Raw genomic sequence first — 23,673 nt, 5'->3', positions numbered from 1 at the left:
AATCCTGCCAATTCGAACATATTGTACTTACGGAATTTATATATGTATTTATGTGTGTGCGTGTATGTAAAATAATCGCAATTAAATAATCCCATGTAAAAACACCGTTTAATGGTTTGAATTCACAGCACTTATATACTCAGATCCACCAATATCCTTTGTGTCTTAACAGACATGACATTGTTCTGTGTACAGGGAATATTTTCACTGTTCTCATCTCTTTCCTGGTTATTTTAGCAGCGAGTTCTCCTGAACATTGTTCAAAGTTTGCCTCACTTCACTCCCCCCCACCCCCCAAGTATTTGCACAGTCTCTTATTTTGAAAGGAGGCTGTTTGCTGGGACGGTGGTATGCGCTGTGTCAAGAGGTCACATCCAATCCGGTGTGAGACAGGAACTGGCCGGCTTCCCAGGAATGCAGAGGCGAGGCTTCTGGCTGGCCGGCGGCCTGTGTGCGTCAGCCGGCTCTGCACACCATAAAAAGCCCAACGCTTCAACCCTTCAACACAATCTACCTGCTCCAGAGACAGAGATCAGGAGCAATCCTCAACAAGTCGACTCGATCCGACCTACAACTTGCAAGTGGAAAAAACAGCACTTGAGAAAGTCCAACTGCAAAGTTGAGTGAAGATGTTTGTCGGAGTGAAGAATATGAAGTTTGCACCATTATTGCTGCTGGGACTGGCTCATTTGGTAAGTTAGTTGACTGCCTTTTGCAGTGTGAGAAGCCAATGCGAACATGCTAAAACGTGCTTTATAATGGGGGCATCGACTTTAATACAGAGCAGATCACGTTGCTGAGGAGTTTTAGATTTATTTATAAAATAAACGTGCTTCCTTTTTTAGTAGTTGTTGACCTGTGGAAGGTGTGCTGCACATTTCTCTGGGGCTGCTTATAAAGGTTGTGTTGGTGTTTTTGTTTTGCAGGTATCTGCTGCTGATGAGTGCCGGGTTCCCTGTAACTGCCCCCAGCAGCCGCCCCTCTGCCCTCCCGGAGTCTCTCTGACCACGGACGGCTGCGGCTGTTGCAGTGTCTGCGCCAAGCAAGCGGGCGAGGTGTGTACTCGCCGCCAGCCCTGCGACCTCCACAAGGGCCTGTACTGCGACTTCGGATCGGCCGCATACAGCACAGTGGGAGTCTGTGCAGGTGAGAACTGTCAGCTCTGTACACATGTCAGTCTGCCCCATTCAACCTGTCACATCAGGTTTAGACAAAAGCAGAATACTGTGGGTGCTGGAGATCTGAAATGAAAAAAAGAAAATGCAGGAGAACACTCAGCAAGTTAAGCGGCCTGCTACTTTGACCTGCTGAGTGTTTATACACTTTATGTTTTATTATAGTGATTAATACCATTCTATTAGTGCGGAAATATGATTAGCAAACTAATTTTATATATTGCCTCCTGAATTGGTCAATAATTTAGTCTCTGCTGTTGAAACTGTTTAGGATCATATATTGCACTGTTTATCACAGTAATGTCATCTGAAATGTTTGGTCAGTTGAACTGAATTGCTTACAGAGATATGTTGTCTCTTGCAGCTAAAGAAGGGGCTCCTTGCTTGTTTGATGGTGTTGTGTACCGGAATGGTGAGACCTTTCAAAGTGGATGCAAGTACAAGTGCACCTGTCTGGATGGTTCCATCGGCTGTGTCCCTGTCTGCAGTGTGGCGATCCGCTTAGCTAGTCCAGACTGCCCCATGCCCAGGAAGGTTAAAGTGCCTGGCAAGTGCTGTGAAGAATGGGTCTGTGAGCAACCCAGGCACCAGACCATGGTTGGACCTGCACTTGCAGGTGAGTTGATCACCTAAACATTCAGCTCCAAAGAGGAAAATGAAATAATAGAATTCAGCATAGTAATGTATTATGATTCAATAATCTAGTCCTTGTTAAATTTCTGTTTTTTTTATTGAGTTAATTTTGCCAATCTTTAAAATATACTGACATTTAACTTTAACTAGCAAGTAACACCATAGTTTGAAAACAGAAATGGACTATCTTTATTCTGCATTTACTAGAATACTGGTCCTGCCTGTCATGTTACCAAGTCGTTGATGTATTATTTTTCCCCTTCTTACAGCTTACAGAGAAGAAGCCACCTATGGTCCTGATCCCTCCATGTTCCGTGCCAACTGTCTTGTACAGACCACTGAATGGAGTGCCTGCTCCAAGACTTGTGGAATGGGCATCTCCAGCCGGGTGACTAATGACAACAGAGAGTGCAGACTGGAGAAACAGACCAGGCTTTGCATGGTCAGGCCTTGTGAAATGGATATGACCAATACCATTAAGGTAATAGAAAATGTCCTTCCCCGGTCAATTGATTTTAAAAATACCATCAAGATTTATTTTGATTTGTGTTGCATTGAATATTTCCTCTAATGCAATTTTCTCTCTTCCGATTCACCCCACAGAAAGGCAAAAGATGTATCCGCACTCCAAAGGTTTACAGACCTACCAAGTTTGAATTTTCTGGCTGTACCAGTGTGAAGTCCTACAAAGCCAAATTCTGTGGTGTGTGCACTGATGGACGATGCTGCACCCCTCACAGAACAGCTACTCTCTCCGTCGAGTTCAAATGTCCTGATGGCCAACTTATGAAGAAGAAGATGATGTTCATCAAGACCTGTGCCTGCCACTATAACTGCCCCATGGACAATGATGTATTTCAGTCCTTGTATTACAGGAAAATGATGGGTGACATGGCATAAACTATGTAATTGACTTAAGACTTTTTAACTGGAAAGATTTTCCATCTCCTATACAAAGGTCACTGCGTAACTCAATGGAAAATATTGGCATGTTGAGCCATGATCAGTTATCTAATGAGAAATGGAAACATGTCAGAGCACTCAGCCTAGATTTTGAAACTGCATTGCTTGTACACTGTTAGCTGTAATATCATTGTAAATAATGTACATATGTGTACAGTTGTCTAAGTTAATTTTAATGTATGTGCCTTATGTTTATTGCTTGAGTACTGTAGTTATAGACATGACAAAATGACTGTTCTTTGATTTTTGTTTGGTTATTTTTGAACTGTTGTTATGACATTTGAGAAGTGTGACCAAATGTTAAATGTTTGCACTTTTCTAGTTCAAAATAAAATATATTTTTGATACAAAATAATGCGTTTTTTTTGTAATTAATACATTTATGCAAATAGATCAATCTTCTGTCATTCAACAGATTATCATAGTGCAATACTGGAGTTGGCAAAACATAATTTATTTCAAATCCAAGATAATTTAATCAGTTTTATGAGATAGTTATATATAGTGAACAATGCATTCCTTTATACACAGAAATGGTGGATAATACAGTCCTTATTAGCTTAACAATCCATGTATCATGAAATTTAGTAATTTTTTTAAATACAGGTTCATAGTAGATCTAACTCTCCATTCATCAGTAGGATATTAAGCTAAACATGCAAAGAAGCGTGAATAATGCTGCTAGGGAGATATAAGTGACAAATCTGGGATTTGGAAGAGGGGATTGTCCCTATACCAAAATAATTTGGACTATGGATTTCCCCTTCTCTATCCCCACCAACAATTTCATCTAAATTGGAAAAAAGGTTCAGTACACAGCAGTGATCCTAATGTTAACTAAAATCAAGACACAAAATCATATGTAGTTTTTCTAATTCAAGGCTTTGCAGAGTAATATGAAGTTATTGAGGACACCTATCAATGAATAATTGCATGGCAATTCTAGTATGTGTTCTGTGATAGCATAAGTGTAGAAAGAAATGCTATGTGGATAATCATGAGAAAAACAAGTATATTGCATTTATTGAGCCATGTTGAGGTTATTTGGATTATATTGCATTTTACAAAGATACTACAATACTTTCCCATTGTAAACAAGTAAAAAGGGGAGAAAATTATACTAAGGTCAAACAAACCATATAATTGATAATTTCTAGTTTGCAATATAGTATTTATATTATGTGCAATATTGTATTAATGCTCAATCATAATAATCATCTCATCAATGAAAGTATTTTTATGGCCGGGAAGCAGTTATGGTTTGATATCAAGGTTAACAATTCATTCAATGGCTTCAGCTGACACAGTGTGAATGCTCGTGATGCTACCAGGAATTCCTCACTCAGGGTAGATGTTCTGTCTACAGGTGATAGTCTGACCTGGATGGCCACAGTCACTATTTGAGCAGTTCCTTCATGTTCCAATTGTGGTGGAAGTGGCCACATCTTCCCTGGCCTGTCCTCAGGTGGCTTAGAGTTGTCCAGATTGTGCACGGAAGGATTTCACCACTGGGGTCAGTTACCAGGTTGGAGTTGGTGATGTTTGTAGTCAACTACAAGGCGTGCCTTCGAGAGATGAGACTACTTATAGGATGTAGACTGTGTTCCAGGATAAACTACTGATTTCAAAAGAGTGCATGGGATTTTTTGTTTAGGTCATACGTCAATGGCAATATTTTATTAGCTGTCAGTCAGTAGTCTTTGAGGAAGATGTTTCTCTTGTGAACACCTGAAGGTTCAATATCTGCTAGCACAGGAAGTCACTTGAGCTGTGTGGTCGCAACCTCTCAGAAATAATCCTCATGATTTTCTGGAGGTGGGTATCTAACATGTTTATGTGATGGCTCTTGAGCCAGGTTACATAGCAGTACTCTGTTGTTGGGTAGACCAGGGCAAGTAGTGTGTAGTGTATTGGTTCTGCTGCCCCCTAGTGTCCCTGAAAATTTCTGTACAAGATTCACTCTCATCTTTACCTTGGCTCTGGTGTTCTGCAGTTGTTGCGGTTGGGTAAATATACGATGAAGAGTGATGCCAAGATATTCAGACAGTGGGTCATGGGTAAGTGGTCAATCGCAGAATTAGACGTGAAGCTCTTCCCTGGCATTTGAGTTGTTCAGGTTGAAGGGTGAAATGATGGTCTTGGCGAAGTTTGATTGAAGTCTCCACTTTTTGATGTAGGCTTCCAGAAAACTTTGATCCTCAGTGAGTGTTTTCTCAATGTCCTGAAGTTCTTTAGCCTGGAAAACCAGGGCCAGGGAGGTCAGTATATTGAAGAGAGCCAGTATGAGAACTGGTCCCTGAGGGAGTCCATTGTTGGCTATGCATATGACAGCTGATTTGATCTCCAAGGTGCACATGGTGCTGTCAATTGCCGATTATGGCCGGTTGCACAGATTTCACAGTAAATGATTGTGGAGAGCTTTAGCAGCATGCCTGTGCGTGGCATTGTGTCATATGCACAGGATAAGTCAACAAAGCTGGTTCCTGAACTCTGGCCTCCCTGGAAGCCAGCCTCAGTATATGAAGTCAGTGTCAGGACCTGCTCAGAGCAGTTGCAGTCTGTGCCTGTTGAGGGGGCATTGTTACATCCAGGGGGATTCAGTCTGTTTAGGACGGGGTGTCCCAGGGCCATATATGTTGTTGAGAACAGGGTAATGGGCAGGAGCTGCATGGGTTTCCTTCCCTGACTCAGCATGGCCTCTGGTCTTGGATTGGAGCAGATGTTTGGAATGTTGGCTTCGTTAGTTACTTTCTTCCTTGTGACCCAATGTTCTTCAAGAATTCTGCATAAATCCCATCGCCTCCTGCTGCTTTGCTGGTTTGGTTGCCACCAGGCTGTTGCCCACACCCTCTTGAGGTAAGGGCTTGAGAAGTCTATCTGCTTTTGGGCAGCTTTGAGAGACTGCATCAGGGTTGTTTGTACTGTCTGCTGACTGGTGCCCTTGAGTCCAGCAGGAGCTGTGAAGTGCAGGCATCTGTGTTGATCCTGGTTGGTTGGTGTGGTTGTTGCTCGGCTGCACCCAGGCTGCATAGGAGTTCTCACATCTTTCAGCTAATATACATGAAGTCAATTGAAACCACTGTTTGATGCCGTGTGAGGCATCTTCATTAAAGGACTTGAAGAGTTGTTGTCAAATCTAGATGTTCATTTTCCCTGTATTCTTCTGGAGCCGTTCAACTATCCAGGGTCCAGCTGGGGCTGAAATTTTTTCTGACGGACAAAATTGGTGGCTGCCCGTTTGAGAAGTTGAGTAAAGCGGTTGTAGTTTTCAGGGAGGGGTGGGATCCGGTTATTGTTTTTGGGGAAGGGTGGGTCCAGTTGTGGCTCCCAGAAGGGGAAAAACAGTTTGAACCAATATTCTTATTTCCCCATTTTACTGGTGTTCTATTTTAAAGTATACAAGACCAGTTCAGATTAGAATTCTTATTTCCCCGTTTTGCTGTTTTCCTTCAGGGAAGGGTGGGATCTGTTGTTCTCACCAGCTGGTGGTGTTGATGTTGGATGTTGTGGTGTTGGCTGTTGAATTGTCAATATAGATGGTTGGATACTCCACAGGCTGTATTAACAGTGCTGGGCCACATTGGTGACTTGTGGACATTTGTGACTGTCAGCTGACTTACTCTGATCTGCAGTAAGGGTCATCTGAGTTGGTCATCTCAGTTTTGGTCTTCTGTGTCTTTGGTGAGGCTTTCCTTGATGTAAGTGGCTATGCTGTATGCCTTGATATCCCTGCTTGCGATGAGCTGATACTTGGGAATATCAGCTCAACAGTTGGAGTGATCAGTGAGGTGGGCTATCTCCACATTCCCATAAAAGAGTTCTTTGCAAGATTCACCCTCCCCGAGCTAGAAGGTCAGAGGGGAACCCACCCTTGATCCAAGCAGCTGCCCCACAGCAATGTAACACAGGGAGCAGCATTAATTCTTTAAGGCGAGACATTTGTCCCATCTCGGGAGGAAGCTCCCCCTTAGCGAGCTGCTGGCTAGAAACTTTATGATTCTGGCAGAGAGATGGGAACAGCAGCCACTGCTGGGACTTCAGGGTGTCCCACCACGTCAAGGAGCCCAGACAAGTCCAGAATCAGGAGCCTCAACAAGGATTATGAGGGGTGGAGGGTGTCAGGTTCAAGAGGCCAGGGGAGGAGTTAAAGGGGAAATTACCCTGGGGCAAGATGCAGGGTACATGCAAAGGAGGAACCCTCCCCACTTGCCCAATACCAGCCTGTGCATCTGAATCTGCCAGGCTTCCCACATGGTGGGAGCTGGATAAAATACCAGCGGGGACAGGATGAGGCCCTTAGAGGCATTTAATTGGCCACTCAAGGGTCCCAATAGACCCAAGAGCAGGTAGGCTACCTGATGCTTTCCCATCTCCCATAAAGTTTCAAACAGGGATGGGTGGATAAGCAGTGGGAAGTCACACTCTGGATTTTACCTGTCATCTGCCTTCTAACCCACTGTCAGGGATGAGTAAAACCCAACTCAAGCGTGAAAAGGCAAGGATTTTCAGATTAATTTTATGAAACACTAATCTGGCCTCAACTGAAGTATTGTACCCAATACTGGTACTTTATGTACATTGTCCCAAAGTACTTTAGTAAGGATGTGAAAGCTTGAGCACGAGTGTAGGAAAGATTTATGAATATGGTTCCAAGGTTGAGGGACTTCTGTTAAATGGATAAATTGGAGATGCAGGGGTCATTCTCCTTAAAGAAAGCTCCCGGCAGGTTAGGTGGAAATTTTCAAAATCATGAGGGATGGAGACAGGATAGGCAGGGAGAAACTGCTCCGGTTGATGGAAGGACCGAGAACCAGAGGACACTGATTTAAGAAACAGTGGTGATGTGAGGAAAATCATTTTTACATCATGGGGGATTAGGATATGGAATACAATGCCGGAAAGTGTTGTGGAGGCAGATTCAACTGTGGCTTTCAAGAAAAAAATTGGATCAGCAACTGATGAGAAAGAAGTGGCAGGGCTATGGGGAAAGAGCCAGCAGTGATACTAGGTGAGTTCCTCCCCCAGAGAGACAGCACAGACACAACAGGCTGAATGGCCTTCATCTGTGCTGTAATTATTTGATGGTTCAGTCCAATAAGATAAATGGATGCTTAAAATCCTCTTCCTGCTCGCACAAAACACTCAGTTAGTGACTAACAAGTAGCCACACCTGCCCTTTTCTGCAAGACACTAATACAGCCCAATTATTACATACATCCACTTCTGAGGAATTAGATAGATATAGGGAGATAGGAGGGAGCACCGGATAAAGTACCACTGATGATGAAGGAGTGGAGGTGGCACCAGATGAGCAGCAAGGAGGAAGGAGGGGAGGACCAGATGATCTGTTGCTGCAGGATCTGTGGCTTCGTAGCCTATAGAAATTGCATGTCAAGCTGCATTCATTAATAAGCAGAAGCTTTTCTCACAGCCCTTTAGGAATATTCACCCTCCCTGCATATAATACTGAACATACAGCAATGCTTCACCAAAGTCTTTTAGACAAGCAAGAAAACTAGGGTATCATGGATTGAGTGACAACTCCACAATGCTCTGTGGAAGAACGAGAGATCCAGTTCACATCCTGGAGTCAGATTAAGTGGAGAAAGGAATTCAAGAGGCTCCCATCTGTGATCCACAGAGGCTAGGAGATTAGCTCGAGAGGGTTCTGATGGCAGCTTTTATATTTCGTGGCAGACATTGGCTGTACACTCATGTTTCCTTGGCTGTCCACAAGACATGGTCAGCAACTGTGGCAGCAGCAAGGGGGGGGGGGGGGGGGGGGGAGGAGGAGGACTTAATAAGCACATAAGAACTAGGAGCAGGAGTAGGCCATATGGCCCCTTGAACCTGTTCCGCCATTCAATAAAATCACGGCTGATCTTTTCATGGACTCAGCTCCACTTACCCACCCACTCACCATAACCCTTAATTCCTTTACTGTTCAAAAATGTATCTATCCTTGCCTTAAAACATTCAATGAGGCAGCCTCAACTGCTTCACTGGGCAGGGAATTCCACAGATTCACAATCCTTTGTGTGAAGAAGTTCTTCCTCAACTCAGTCCTAAATCTGCTTCCCCCTTATTTTGAGGCTATGTCCTCTAGTTCTAGTTTCATCCGCCAGTGGAAACAACTTCCCTGCTTCTATCTTATCTATTCCCTTCATAATCTTATATGTTTCTATAAGATCTCCCCTCATTCTTCTGAATTCCAATGAGTATAGCCCCAGTCTACTCAGTCTCTCCTCATAAGCCAATCCTCTCAACTCCGGAATCAACCTAGTGAATCTCCTCTGCACCCTCTCCAGTGCCAGTGTATTCCTTCTCAAGTAAGGAGACCAAAACTGTACACAGTACTCCAGGTGTGGCTTCACCAGCACCTTATACAGCTGCAACATAACCTCACTGTTTTTAAACTGCATCCCTCTAGTAATGAGGGACAAAATTCAATTTGCCTTCTTAATTACCCATTGCATCTGCAAACCAACTCCTTGCGATTCCTGCACAAGGACACCCAGGTCCCTCTGCACAACAGCATGCTGCAATTTTTACCATTTAAATAATAGTCCATTTTGCTGTTATTCCTACCAAAATGGATGACCTCACATTTACCAACATTGTACTCCATCTGCCAGACCCTTGCTCACGCAGTTAGACTATTTATATCCCTTTGCAGACTTTCAGCGTCCTCTGCACACTTTGCTCTGCCATTCATTTTAGAGTCATCTGTGAATTTTGACACACTACACTTGGTCCCCAACTCCAAATCATCTATGTAAATCTTAAACAATTGCAGTCCCAACACTGATCCCTGAGGCACCCCACTAGCCACTGATCGCCAACCAGAAAAACACCCATTTACCCCCACTCTTTACTTTCTGTTAGTTAACCAATCCTCTATCCATGCTAATACATTACCCGTAACACCATGCACCTTTATCTTATGCAGCAGCCTTTGGTGTGGCACCTTGTCAAATGCCTTCTGGAAATCCAGATACACCACATCCACAGGTTCCTCATTGTCCACTGTGCATGTAATGTTCTCAAAGAATTCGACCAAATTCGTCAAACATGACCTGCCCTTCATGAACCCATGCTGCATCTTACCAATGGGACAATTTATACCCAAATATCTCGCTATTTCTTCCTTGATGATAGATTCAAGCATTTTCCCTACTACAGAAGTTAAGCTAACCGGCCTACAGTTACCCGCCTTTTGTCTACCTCCTTTTTTAAACAATGGCGTCACATTTGCTGTTTTCCAATCTGCGGGAACCACCCCAGAGTCCAGCAAATTTTGGTAAATTACCACTAGTGCATTTGCTATTTCCCCCGCCATCTCTTTTAGTACCCTGGGATGCATTCCATCAGGGTCAGGAGACTTGTCTACCTTTAGCCCCATTTTATCATGACTTGATTACTCATGATAAAAACCCTTCTGCTTCCCTCAGCTAGCCCATTGAAAGGATTCCAAAAGTTGAGGTTGCAAAGGAAAGCAGAAACTGAGGTGCTGACATTAGGGCCAGCGGTCAAGTAGAAACACTGAGGTACTTACATTAGGGCTAACGGACAGTAGAAACACAGTATACACTACAGTTGCTTCAGAGTCCTCAGAGTCCTCAGAGTCCTCAGAGTCCTCACTGAGGGGAGGCACGGTAGCACAGTGGTTAGCACTGCTGCTTCACAGCTCCAGGGACCGGGGTTCGATTCCCGGCTCGGGTCACTGTCTGTGTAGAGTTTGCATATTCTCCTCGTGTCTGCGTGGGTTTCCTCTGGGTGTTCCGGTTTCCTCCCACAGTCCAAAGACGTGCAGGTTAGATTGATTGGCCATGATAAAATTGCCCCTTAGTTTCCTGAGATGCGTAGGTTAGAGGGATTAGTGGATAAAATATGTAGGGATATGGGGGTAGGGCCTGGGTGGGATTGTGGTCGGTGCAGACTCGATGGGCCGAATGGCCTCTTTCTGCATTGTACGGTTCTATGATTCTATGATAAGTACCAAAGTTGCTGCTCTCAATTCTCATTTGTTCCCACACGGTAAGTTCAGGATGGAGTGTATTGAAGCCACAATCGGGAGTTCAGCATTGATAATTCTGAGGTCGAACCTCCCAGTTCAGAGGTGGAGGGGCATTCCCCAAACCCACAGCAACAGAATCTGCCTTTATAGGAACTGATCATACAAATGGAATACTGAGAGTTCAAGTTCAGTGAATTATCTTCCATGGAAATTGAAAAAGAAACCTCAATGAAATTCATCCTTTGCCTTTCATTCATTTGTCCAGGATTCTACAAGACAGCAACTATCCAGAATGTTTCCTTGTGAGATTTCAGCTCAGTGGAGATGCCTGCGTTGGACTGGGGTGAGCACAGTAAGAAGTCTCACAACACCATGTTAAAGTCCAACAGGTTTATTTGGTAGCACTAGCCACAAGCTTTCGAAGCACTGCCAGCATCCCCCACGATGTTGGTATTGTTGCAACTGCCTCAGTACTCAACGCTGACAACTGCCAATCTCCAGATGCAATTTTACAACTCATCCGCTTCATCCTGGACCACAATGTCTTCACCTTCAACAACCAGTTCTTCATTAGGACACACGGAACAACCATGAGGACCAAATCCGCACCTCAATATGCCAACATCTTCATGCACAGGTTCGAACAAGACCTCTTCACCACACAGGACATTCAACCAATGCTATACACTAGATACATCGATGACATTTTCTTCCTTTGGACTCATGGTGAACAATCACTGAAACAACTATATGATGACATCAACAAGTTCCATCCCACCATCAGACTCACCATGGACTACTCTCCGGAATCGGTTGCATTCTTGGACACACGCTTCTCCATCAAGGACGGTCACCTCAGCACTTCACTGTACCACAAGCCCACAGATAACCTCATGATGCTCCACTTCGCCAGCTTCCACCTTAAACACGTAAAAGAAGCCATCCCCTATGAACAAGCCCTCCATATACACAGGATCTGTTCAGATGAGGAGGATCGCAACAGACACCTCCAGACGCTGAAAGATGCCCTCATAAGAACAGGATATGGCGCTCGATTCATCGATCGACAGTTCCGACGCGCCACAGCGAAAAACCGCACCAACCTCCTCAGAAGACAAACACGGGACATGGCGGACAGCGTATCCTTCATCGTCCAGTGCTTCCCCGGAGCGGAGGAGCTACGACATCTTCTCCAGAGCCTTCAACATGTCATCAATGAAGACGAACATCTCACCAAGGCCATTCCCATACCCCCATTTCTTGCCTTCAAACAACCACACAACCTCAAACAGACTATTGCCCGTAGCAAACTACCCAGCCTTCAGGAGAACAGTGACCACGACACCACACAACCCTGCCACAACAACCTCTGCAAGACGTGTCGGATCATCGACAGGGTTGCCATCATCTCACGTGAGAACACCATCCACCAGGTACACGGTACCTACTCTTGGAACTCGGCCAACGTTGTCTACCTGATACGCTGCAGGAAAGGATGTCCCGAGGCATGGTACATTGGGGAGACTATGCAGACGCTACGACAACGGATGAACGAACACCGCTCGACAATCACCAGGCAGGAGTGTTCTCTTCCTGTTGGGGAGCACTTCAGCGGTCACGGGCATTCAGCCTCTGATCTTCAGCTAAGCGTTCTCCAAGGCAGCCTTCACGACACACGACAGCGCAGAGTCGCTGAGCAGAAACTGATAGTCAAGTTCCGTACACACGAGGACGGCCTCAACCGGGATCTTGGGTCCATGTCACACTATCTGTAACCCCCACAACCTGCCTGGGCTTGCAAAATCTCACTAACTGTCCTGTCTGGAGACAATACACATCTCTTTAACCTGTGCTTAGCCCTCTCTCCACTCACATTGTCTGTACCTTTAAGACTTGATTACCTGTAAAGACTCGCATTCCAACCATTATCTTATAAATTGAGTTTGTGTCTATATATGCCCTGTTTGTGAACACAACTCCCACTCACCTGATGAAGAGGCAGTGCTCCGAAAGGTTGTGGCTAGTGCTACCAAATAAACCTGTTGGACTCTAACCTGGTGTTGTGAGACTTCTTACTGAAGAGGTCCCAGTTGTGAATATCATTAAAAACCCAGGGGGGCGGGGCCTATTCGCGCCGGAGTCTGACAGTTCTCGAACTCTGCGCATGGGCAGTGGCTCCGATCTGTCAGTCTCCCCATTTGCTGGCCAGTTCAATCGCTGGCCAGCCCAGGACCCCCGCAGTGCCCCCCCCCCCCCCCACGGCCCGATTGCAGCCCCCATAGCAATTCCCGAGCCAGCCCTGACCCCACCCCCCGCCCCTGTCCCAGAGTGCCCCAATACACAGCCCACCCCCCTGCCCCCCAGCAAACCCACCCCACTGACCTCCCCGGGGTCAGACCCCTCCCCGGGAGGCAAGCCCCCCCCTCAGCAGAGCACCCCGCCGCAACCCGCTCCAATCGCTGCCCTCCCTCCATCCAAGACCGATCCCAATGCAGAGTGGCAGCGGGACCCTCTCACCCCACCGATCACCCCTAGGCCCCACCCACAATAGGCCCTGCCACCTTGACACTGCCCAATGTCCTGGGTATGGGCACTTTGCCCCTTGGACAGTGCCAGGGGACACAGGCTGGCACTGCCAGGGTGCCCATGCCTAAAGGGCACCACTTCCCTGCCACCCGACTCCCTGGGGGGACCCCGATTGCCCCTCCTTCATTCCAGCGGCGTCTCCCGCTCGTTCCCCAAACATGGGGATCTACTCTAAACCCCGCTGGAATGAAGTACTCCTGGTCGGGTGGGAGATTCAATCAGGACCGATAATTACATTTAAAATACATTTAAATCATATTTTAAAAGATTCAAATCACTTACCTGTCTTCCCACCGGTTTCCAGCGTCGTCTGGTCTCTGACTGTTCTCCGGCTCTGGGAGATGCGCATGCGTTCCCGGCGCGTGGTTAAATCCTGGAACAAGGCCGGCGACCGCCAGAAAAGTTGCGAGTCGGGATGGGAGAATCGTGGCCATTATCTCTCTATCCACTTTATCCAAAGTTATCATAATTTTAAAGATATTCATTAGGACATTCCTCAGCTTTTTTTTCAACAAATAGACAGCCTGTCAATTCTTTCCTGATATGTGTACATCCAGATGTCTGATATTGGCCTTGTAAATCATCTCTGCACCTTTCCAGTGCCTCTATATTCAGTCACAGCCTTTTTTCATTTATGCGCCAGTAACATATTTGACTATTTTGATTTATGCTCCTTAGATGGTGGTGCAGTGGCAATATCACTCGACTAGTTATCTGGAGACTCACAATCCGAGGGCATGGGTTCAAATCCCACCATGGCAGCTGGTCAAATTTGAATTCAAGCAATAAGTCTGGAAAATAATACGAGCCTCAGTAACGGTGAGTGATCATGAATCTATCATTAGTATTGCTGAAAAAAGGAAAGCCGGGATTTTCCCCAAAAAATTTCAAAGTCCCCAAACGGAGTAACTCCCGCCGATTTTTTTTAGTGGGATTTTCAGATTGAATCTCCCACACTCTGTGCATCACAGAATGCCCTAGCAGGATTCCCTCTGAAAATCAGGAGCAGGGCCTATTCCCGCTGGAGAGGCCAGCAGCAGAGCGCTGAGCAGGACACTGCACAAGCGCCAATCTGTCAGCGCGAAGATTGGCGCATGCACAGCGGTCCCGCATTGCCAGCCTCCTGATCACAGTCAGCCCAGTCGATGGCCATCCCTGCAACACCCCATCGCTGGCCTTCCTGATCACCCCCCATCCCCCGATCTCTGGCGTCCCAGATCTCCCTGGGCCAGCCCTGATGTCCCCACTCCCGGGCCAGACCCAATCAATTTATACTGTATGAGAAGAAGGTGCTGATTGGTTGGCAAGTAGACACTAATTGATAGAGATGTTGCCATGGAGAATGTACCAGGTGACTAACAGTTAACCGTCAAGCATTGCTTGAAATTTGAACCAGGCAGTTTAACCCTGATTGGTCAAGGCATTGCCCTGAAGAATGAGTCAGCAAATGGCTCTCACTTACCTTGTTTAGCTGAAACAGGTGCAATGTATTTACATGTTCTTTCTGTCTGCAAAGAATAGGATCCTGTGTATTAATATATGTAGCTTCCAGTAATGCAAATATGCCACATTGCGACCCCAACTGAGAATCTGAAATTGACCGTCAGCATAATTTTTAGCACACTGAGGATTATTTAGCAAATGTTGTCCAATCAAGGAATCACATCTGAGTTGGACACTGTGGGCGGAATTTTACCGGCACGTCCACCTGAGGTTCGTACGATCTCGCCCGAGGCCAACGGAGAATGCCGTTCCCCGAGTCTCACCCGCCCCGGAATTGGGATGGGCATGCTGGTAAAATTCCGGCCTGTGTTTTGGGTTTTGTATGTACGGTTGGCTGTGTATCGTCTGTCTGTACCATGTCCATTGCGAACAGCAGAACAGCATTTTCTAGCTGCTCGGGCCAGTAGGGGAGGGTAACAAATGCTGGCGTTGCCAGTGATGCTCATCTCCTATGTAAAACCACATTTTTAAAAAGCTTATTCTCTCCGTTAAGCAGAGTACATTTTACCTGCGCTCTGTCGCACATCTTTTTAATTGTTTTCCATTAAGATGTGGACAGCACAGATAAACATACGAGAAGTTTCCAGAAGGTGGAAAGCACATTAGAAATACCTCGAATGCCAAACAGTCGTGCCAAACCAAAAGCAGCAAAACAAAAATAAAATGCTATACCCTAGGTTACAAGTTGCAGAGACTGTAAATTTGACTAGTCCTTTATAAAGAGCAAGGCACATTTCATTGCATCAGTGGTTGGCCTGTTTATCAGCATTGTACACTGACTAATCCACCTCATCTGAATTATGGTGAAAAGTTATAAAGGTATGGAAAACCAAAGGTCAAAATGTGTGTAACCTTTTAAGTATTGGATTTAGCAGAGCATCGCTAACATGAATCAAAGGAACAAGAGCGAAAGTTCCAATAAACAGTTCCAGTTCAGAAGCAACTCTGCGGTTTGCTGTTTCAAAGGTTGGTTAGATTGCATTCCTGGAAGTAGAAAAACAGATTCTTTCATAGCTGGAAATTCAGAAGATATTTGAAAACATTTTTTTTAACATTTCAAAAAACTGTAAAATCTTTGATGACTAATGTATTAAAACACACAAAATATCCTCAGCCATTAAGCATATTTTAATAAATGAGTAACCTTCATCAAACATGCAATAAACCTAATGAACAGGTAGAAACTTCCTTCTCTTTGATGTTTATAGCAAAATCTAAATGAAAACTAAATGAATATATTAGGGCGGCACGATAGCACAGTGGTTAGCACTGCTGCTTCACAGCTCCAGGGACCTGGGTTCGATTCCCGGCTTGGGTCACTGTCCGTGTGGAGTTTGCACATTCTCCTCGTGTCTGCGTGGGTTTCCTCCGGTTTCCTCCCACAGTCCAAAGATGTGTGGGTTAGGTTGATTGGCCATGCTAAAATTGCCCCTAGTGTCCTGAGATGCGTAGGTTAGAGGGATTAGTGGGTAAATATGTAGGAATATGGGGGTAGGGCCTGGGTGGGATTGTGGTCGGTGCAGACTCGATGGGCCGAATGGCCTCTTTCTGTACTGTAGGGTTTCTATGATTCTATAAAATGTAAGTTCATGGTTTAACAAGTAGGAAACACAGGAAATTTTCATTCTTTATTGTATACTTATATAAATTAGAATTCGATGATCAGCCACGATCAAATAGGCCAGTAATTTTCCATGATATAAATTATATTCTCTGTTACCTTTTCATAATGTTTTGTGCTCATATATTTTAGCTAGATGAATATTGAAAAAGAAAAACAGACTGTTAATTCGATCTTTATATCAAAACATCACAGATATTTTGTTGATATGTTGCAATAAGTAACTTGACATTGTTATCTTAAGAGTTACCAAATAGTTCTTGTACAATACATTTGGCTGAGTCTTCTCAAATATTTTTGTTTAAATTTGTCTGTGAGATGAGAGCATTGCTGGCTTGGCCTGTATTTCTTCCAATTTCAATTCTCTTCCTACACCACGGTGCACCAAACAGACACGTGTCTGTTTCCATAGCTAGTTATTCCTGGAACAGGTCGCTAGTCTGTCGCCATAGGTTTATAACTGAAGGGGCGTCACTCCAGATCAAACATGGCTTACCAATAGTTACTCATGCTTTTTACCACCTGCCATTGGCATGTTGGAAAGATTTTGCAGGTTAACACTCAACCTGTTTTGGCCACGTTATGAAGGCACCCTCTCTGACCATCAAGTCTGGGGTGGGACTCGAACACAGAGCTTCTGGCTCAGAGGCAGGACCTCCCCAGTATTTATTGCCTATCCTTTATTACCTGAGAAGGTGATTGTGTTCTGCCTTCTGTGCTAGGACCCCAACTGTTCACATTATATATTAATGATTTGGAAGAGGGAACTGAATGTATTATCTCCAAATTTGTAGATGATACAAAGTTGGGTGGGAGGGTGAGCTGTGAGGAGAATGCAGAAATGGAGTGTGTGGGCATGTGCATGGCAGATGCAGTATAATGTGGATAAATGTGAGATTATCCACTTCAGTAGCAATAATCAGAAGACAGATTATTATTTAAATGGGTGTAAATTGAGAGAGGTGGATACTCAACGAGACCTTGGAGTCCTCGTGCATCAGTCGCTGAAAGTAAGCACGCAGGTACAGCAGGCAGTAAAGAAGGCAACTGGTATGTTGGCCTTCATAGCGAGAGGATTTGAGTATAGGGATAGGGATGTTTTGCTGCAATTGTGTAGGGCATTGGTGAGGCCACACCTAGAATATTGTGTGCAGTTTTGGTGTCTTTATCTGAGGAAGGATGTCCTTGCTATTGAGGCAGTGCAGCGAAGGTTTACCAGGCTGATTCCTGGGATGGCAGGTCTGTTATATGAGGAGAGGCTAAATTGGTTAGGATTATATTCACTGGAGATTAGAAGAGTGAGGGGGATCTCATAGAAACTTATAAAATTCTAACAGAGTTAGACGGTAGATTCAGAAAGAATGTTCCTAATGGTGAGCGAGTCCAGAATTAGGAGTCATAGTTTGAGCATAAGGGATAAATCTTTTAGAACTGAGGTGAGGAGAAATTTCTTCACCCAAAGGGTGGTGAATGTGTGGAATTCACTACCGCAGAATGTAGTTGAGGCCAAAACGTTTCTGATTCTAAGAAGAAATTAGATATAGCTCATGGGGCTAAAGGAATTAAGGGATATGGGGGGGAAGGGGGATCGGGATATCAAATTTGATTATCAGCCATGATCAAAATGAATAGTGAAGCAGGCTCGAAGGGCCGAATGGCCTACTCCCGCCTTCTACTTCCTATGTTTTTATGTTTCTTGAACGCTGTAGTCCATGTGTTGTACAAATACACAGTCCTGTGCCTTCATGGTTGTAACTTCATCAAGGGAAGTTATTTCAACATTGGCTTGGTCACAATTACTCAACACTTTTTATTCAAAAATATATCTGATGTGGAGTTTATATGTCTGGTGACTGGCATTGCCTTTCCCCATTTGAAATGCGAGGGAGGTGATGTGGTATAAACGGAACATGGAGAAAAAGATGAAAGCTCTAAAGCAGCAGAAACAGGATTGGAATGGTTTCTACTTTATTTATTGTGCAGTACAACTTGAACTAGAGAATACAAGTGCGACTAGTGATGTTAATCAACATGGTCTTCAGGGGTTTGCCTGGTTGCGTCTGGTCAAAGGGTTTTTTTTGCCTTATCTGGGAGTTTGTGTGATCACAGAGTTCGGTTGTTAGCACATATAGATTGGACCAGGTCAAACTGGACAAGCTTGGTGAACTAATTGGTCTTCTTCTTACCTACTTAGTATGTATGATTATATTTTAGGATGTATTTCAATGTGTTTATTATAAAAGTTAGTTTATTAGTCACAAGTAAGGCTTACATTAACACTGCAATGAAGTTACTGTGAAATTCCCCTCGTCACCACACTCTAGCATCTGTTCGGGTCAATGCACCTAACCAGCACATCTTTCAGACTGTGAGAGGAAGCCGGAGCACCCGGAGGAAACCCGCGCAGACACGGGGAGAATGTCCAAACGGCGCACAGACAGTGACCCAAGCCGGGAACCAAACCCAGGTCCTTGGCACTGTGAGGCAGCTGTGCTAACCACTGTGCTATGAGCAACTTTTCCTTTAGCAATACTCACTGCCTCCAAATAAAAGATGTTGCTATGGTATCCACTTGGATCCTAGATTTGCCTGCCTTTTTGTGGGATATGTGAAGCATTCTTGATTCCACTTCAGCTTTTGCCTCCTCTCTCACCACTTTTTCCAGTGCATTGATGAATGTATTGATGACATTTCCTGCTCTTGTCCCAAACGGGAAATTTCATCAACTTTCCACCATTAATCTATAATATATAGATGATCTGGAGGAGGGGACGGAGTGTAGGGTAACGAAGTTTGCAGACGACACAAAGATAAGTGGAAAAGTGAATCGTGTGGAGGACGGAGAAGATCTGCAGAGAGATTTGGACAGGCTGAGTGAGTGGGCGAGGATATGGCAAATGGAGTATAACGTTGAGAAATGCGAGGTTATACACTTTGGAGGAAATAATAACAAATGGGATTACTATCTCAATGGAAACAAATTAAAACATGCTACCGTGCAAAGGGACCTGGGGGTCCTTGTGCATGAGACGCAAAAGCCCAGTCTGCAGGTACAACAGGTGATCAAGAAGGCAAATGGGATGTTGGCCTATATCGCGAGGGGGATAGAATATAAAAGCAGGGATGTCTTGATGCACCTGTACAGGGCATTGGTGAGGCCGCAACTGGAATACTGTGTGCAGTATTGGTCCCCTTATATGAGGAAGGATATATTGGCATTGAACATAAGAACATAAGAAATAGGAGCAGGAGTAGGCCATCTAGCCCCTCGAGCCTGCCCCGCCATTCAATAAGATCATGGCTGATCTGACGTGGATCAGTACCACTTACCCGCCTGATCCCCATAACCCTTAATTCCCTTACCGATCAGGAATCCATCCATCCGCGCTTTAAACATATTCAGCGAGGTAGCCTCCACCACCTCAGTGGGCAGAGAATTCCAGAGATTCACCACCCTCTGGGAGAAGAAGTTCCTCCTCAACTCTGTCTTAAACCGACCCCCCTTTATTTTGAGGCTGTGTCCTCTAGTTTTAACTTCCTTACTAAGTGGAAAGAATCTCTCCGCCTCCACCCTATCCAGCCCCCGCATTATCTTATAAGTCTCCATAAGATCCCCCCTCATCCTTCTAAACTCCAACGAGTACAAACCCAATTTCCTCAGCCTCTCCTCATAATCCAAACCCCTCATCTCTGGTATCAACCTGGTGAACCTTCTCTGCACTCCCTCCAATGCCAATATATCCTTCCTCATATAAGGGGACCAATACTGCACACAGTATTCCAGCTGCGGCCTCACCAATGCCCTGTACAGGTGCATCAAGACATCCCTGCTTTTATATTCTATCCCCCTCGCAATATAGGCCAACATCCCATTTGCCTTCTTGATCACCTGTTGTACCTGCAGACTGGGCTTTTGCGTCTCATGCACAAGGACCCCCAGGTCCCTTTGCACGGTAGCATGTTTTAATTTGTTTCCATTGAGATAGTAATCCCATTTGTTATTATTTCCTCCAAAGTGTATAACCTCGCATTTCTCAACGTTATACTCCATTTGCCATATCCTCGCCCACTCACTCAGCCTGTCCAAATCTCTCTGCAGATCTTCTCCGTCCTCCACACGATTCACTTTTCCACTTATCTTTGTGTCGTCTGCAAACTTCGTTACCCTACACTCCGTCCCCTCCTCCAGATCATCTATATAAATGGTAAACAGTTGCGGCCCGAGTACCGATCCCTGCGGCACGCCACTAGTTACCTTCCTCCAACCGGAAAAACACCCATTTATTCCGACTCTTTGCTTCCTGTCGGATAGCCAGTCCCCAATCCACTTTAACACACTACCCCCAACTCCGTGTGCCCTAATCTTCTTCAGCAGCCTTTTATGGGGCACCTTATCAAACGCCTTTTGGAAATCCAAAAACACCGCATCCACCGGTTCTCCTCCATCAACCGCCCTAGTCACATCTTCATAAAAATCCAACATGTTCGTCAAGCACGACTTTCCCCTCATGAATCCATGCTGCGTCTGATTGATCGAACCATTTCTATCCAGATGCCCTGCTATCTCCTCTTTAATAATGGATTCCAGCATTTTCCCTACTACAGACGTTAAGCTGACCGGCCTATAGTTACCCGCCTTTTGTCTCCTTCCTTTTTTAAACAGCGGCGTAACATTAGCCGTTTTCCAATCAACCGGCACTACCCCAGAATGCAACGAGTTTTGATAAATAATCACTAACGCATCCACTATTACCTCTGACATTTCTTTCAATACCCTGGGATGCATTCCATCCGGACCCGGGGACTTGTCCACCTTCAGTCCCATTGGAGGGAGTGCAGAGAAGGTTCACCAGGTTGATACCGGAGATGAGGGGTTTGGATTATGAGGAGAGGCTGAGGAGATTGGGTTTGTACTCGTTGGAGTTTAGAAGGATGAGGGGGGATCTTATGGAGACTTATAAGATAATGCGGGGGCTGGATAGGGTGGAGGCGGAGAGATTCTTTCCATTTAGTAAGGAAGTTAAAACTAGAGGACACAGCCTCAAAATAAAGGGGGGTCGGTTTAAGACAGAGTTGAGGAGGAACTTCTTCTCCCAGAGGGTGGTGAATCTCTGGAACTCTCTGCCCACTGAGGTGGTGGAGGCTGCCTCGCTTAATATGTTTAAAGCGCGGATGGATGGATTCCTGATCGGTAAGGGAATTAAGGGTTATGGGGATCAGGCGGGTAAGTGGTACTGATCCACGTCAGATCAGCCATGATCTTATTGAATGGCGGGGCAGGCTCGAGGGGCTAGATGGCCTACTCCTGCTCCTATTTCTTATGTTCTTATGTTCTTATTAACAGGTGATTAACAGAGTTAATTTTTCACCTGATGTATCGCTTTACAGATGTGACCATTCCTGCTGAATGTTTCCCGTATTTTCTGTTTTTTTGATGGGATGGGACTCCCTGGCCTCCCTGCGGTGTGTTTTTCATACGGGAGGTGGCACGCTGTTTGCCAGCGGCAGGATCTTCAGGTTCCACCGCTGTCAATGGAGTTTCCCATTGACGCTACCCCATGCCACCAGGAAACCCAGGGCGGGGATGCACCGTCAGTGAGACCGGAAGATCCCACCGGCATGAAGAGCCAGGGAATTCCAGCCTATATCTTTTTTGTTTCTTTACTTATTCCATTACCACTCCTTTTGGCCTTGCACCATGAACTCCTTTGTCATTTATGCTGAATTTTGCCGGTATAATTGAAGCCCTGATGCCAGGGCGGAAAGCAAGAGGCAGTGCTGCTTTGTCCAGCAACGGGACGTGTGGCAGCATATTGATGGCCAATTAAAAGGTCGTCGTCACCAGATCCACCATCCACAGAGCTGGCAGCTCATCAGCCTTAGCAGCGACCATGCTGAGAAGAGGCTGTCTCAATGCCAAGGTGCTCTAAAGACAAATGAGTTGGGTTGAGGGATACCAGGGGCAAGCGAGCAGTCCCTGGTGATTGGGCATGGGGGTTGGGGTGGGATTGATGAATACTGGCAATGATGCTACAATTGCTGTGAGGACAGAGGCAGGGGACCCCTCCATGGACCATGTAGTATGCATAAGCGAGTCCCCCCTTCCACCACACCCACTCCTTACCCTCAGTACATGGGGGAGCTGATGGAGTAGCGGTATTATCACTGGACTGATAATCCAGAGACTCAGGGAATGCTCTGGGGACCTGGATTTGAATCCCACCACAGCAGATGGTGACGTTCGAATTCAATATAGAACAAAATCCAGTATTAATAGTCCAATGATGACAATGAAACTATTGTTCATTGTCATTGAAACCCATCTGGATCACTTATATCCTTTAAGGAAGCAACCTGATGTCCTAACCTACCTGGTCTGAACTATATGTGACTCCAGATCCATAGCAATGTGGTTGGCTGTTAGACTGCCCTCTGAAATGGCCGAGAAAGCCAGTCAGTTCATGGACAATCAGGGATGGGCAATAAATGTTGGCCCAGCCAGTGACGGCCCCATCCCATGAAAGAATAATTTTTTTTAAACTTGCTGGGAAACTGCTCAGTATCCCAGCACACCCCGAAGGGCCCAGAAAATTTGACCCTTAATCTCTGCTTCTTTCCATCCTCTCAGATACCTTCTCATTTATTTTTTGTTCAACCATGGCCTGTTCTACTTGATTGAAACTTGTTACTTCTCTAACCTTTCCTAGTTCTTATGAATCCTTTTCCAGTTTTGGACCTGAGACATTGGGTGGAATCTCCCAACCTTTCAGACCGGCAGGTTTTCTAGTCCCACTCCAATGAAAGGAGATTTGGCTGAATGCCAAATTTTTCTTCCTCGCTTGCAGTGGCAGCTGGGGCGCAAACGGCTGGTAAGATCGTACCCATTAACTCTGTTCCTCTCTAGGGGAGAGATAGGGGAGTCTAAAACTAGACAGCATAGGTTTAAGGTGAGAGGAGAGAGATACAAACGGGTCGAGAGGGGCAATTTTTTCACACAGAGGGGGGTGAGTTTCTGGAACAAGCTGCCGGAGGTAGTAGTAGAGGCAGGTACAATTTTGTCTTTTAAAAAGCGTTTAGACAGTTACATGGGTAAGGTGAGTGTAGAGGGATATGGGCCAAATGTGGGCAATTAGGACTAGCTTCGGGGTTTTAAAAAAAGGTTGGAATGGACAAGT

General features: G+C 45.3%; 1 protein-coding gene across 1 annotated transcript; it reads left to right on the top strand.

Annotated features, from left to right (window-relative positions):
• Window positions 1-412: 412 nt before the first annotated feature.
• LOC144493626 (CCN family member 2-like) lies at window positions 413-3,119 on the top strand. The gene is made up of 5 exons (XM_078212870.1): window positions 413-692; window positions 927-1,146; window positions 1,540-1,791; window positions 2,078-2,289; window positions 2,412-3,119. Exons 1-5 carry the CDS (start codon window positions 630-632, stop codon window positions 2,706-2,708), a joined length of 1,044 nt encoding a protein of 347 aa, XP_078068996.1. The 5' UTR covers window positions 413-629; the 3' UTR covers window positions 2,709-3,119.
• The last annotated feature ends 20,554 nt before the right edge of the window (window positions 3,120-23,673 follow it).

This window comes from Mustelus asterias, chromosome 5, assembly GCF_964213995.1.
Source record: "Mustelus asterias chromosome 5, sMusAst1.hap1.1, whole genome shotgun sequence".
Classification (NCBI taxonomy): Eukaryota; Metazoa; Chordata; class Chondrichthyes; order Carcharhiniformes; family Triakidae; genus Mustelus; species Mustelus asterias.
The sequence above is the reverse complement of the archived record's forward strand: the minus strand, read 5'-3'. Positions and strand labels throughout refer to the sequence as shown.

Excerpts from the sequence above, each read along its gene's own strand:
- LOC144493626 (XM_078212870.1), top strand. The coding sequence starts at position 630 with ATGTTTGTCGGAGTGAAGAATATGAAGTTTGCACCATTATTGCTGCTG. Across the intron at positions 1,147-1,539 it reads CACAGTGGGAGTCTGTGCAG|CTAAAGAAGGGGCTCCTTGC; the intron begins GTGAGAACTGTC and ends TGTCTCTTGCAG. Across the intron at positions 2,290-2,411 it reads ATATGACCAATACCATTAAG|AAAGGCAAAAGATGTATCCG; the intron begins GTAATAGAAAAT and ends TTCACCCCACAG.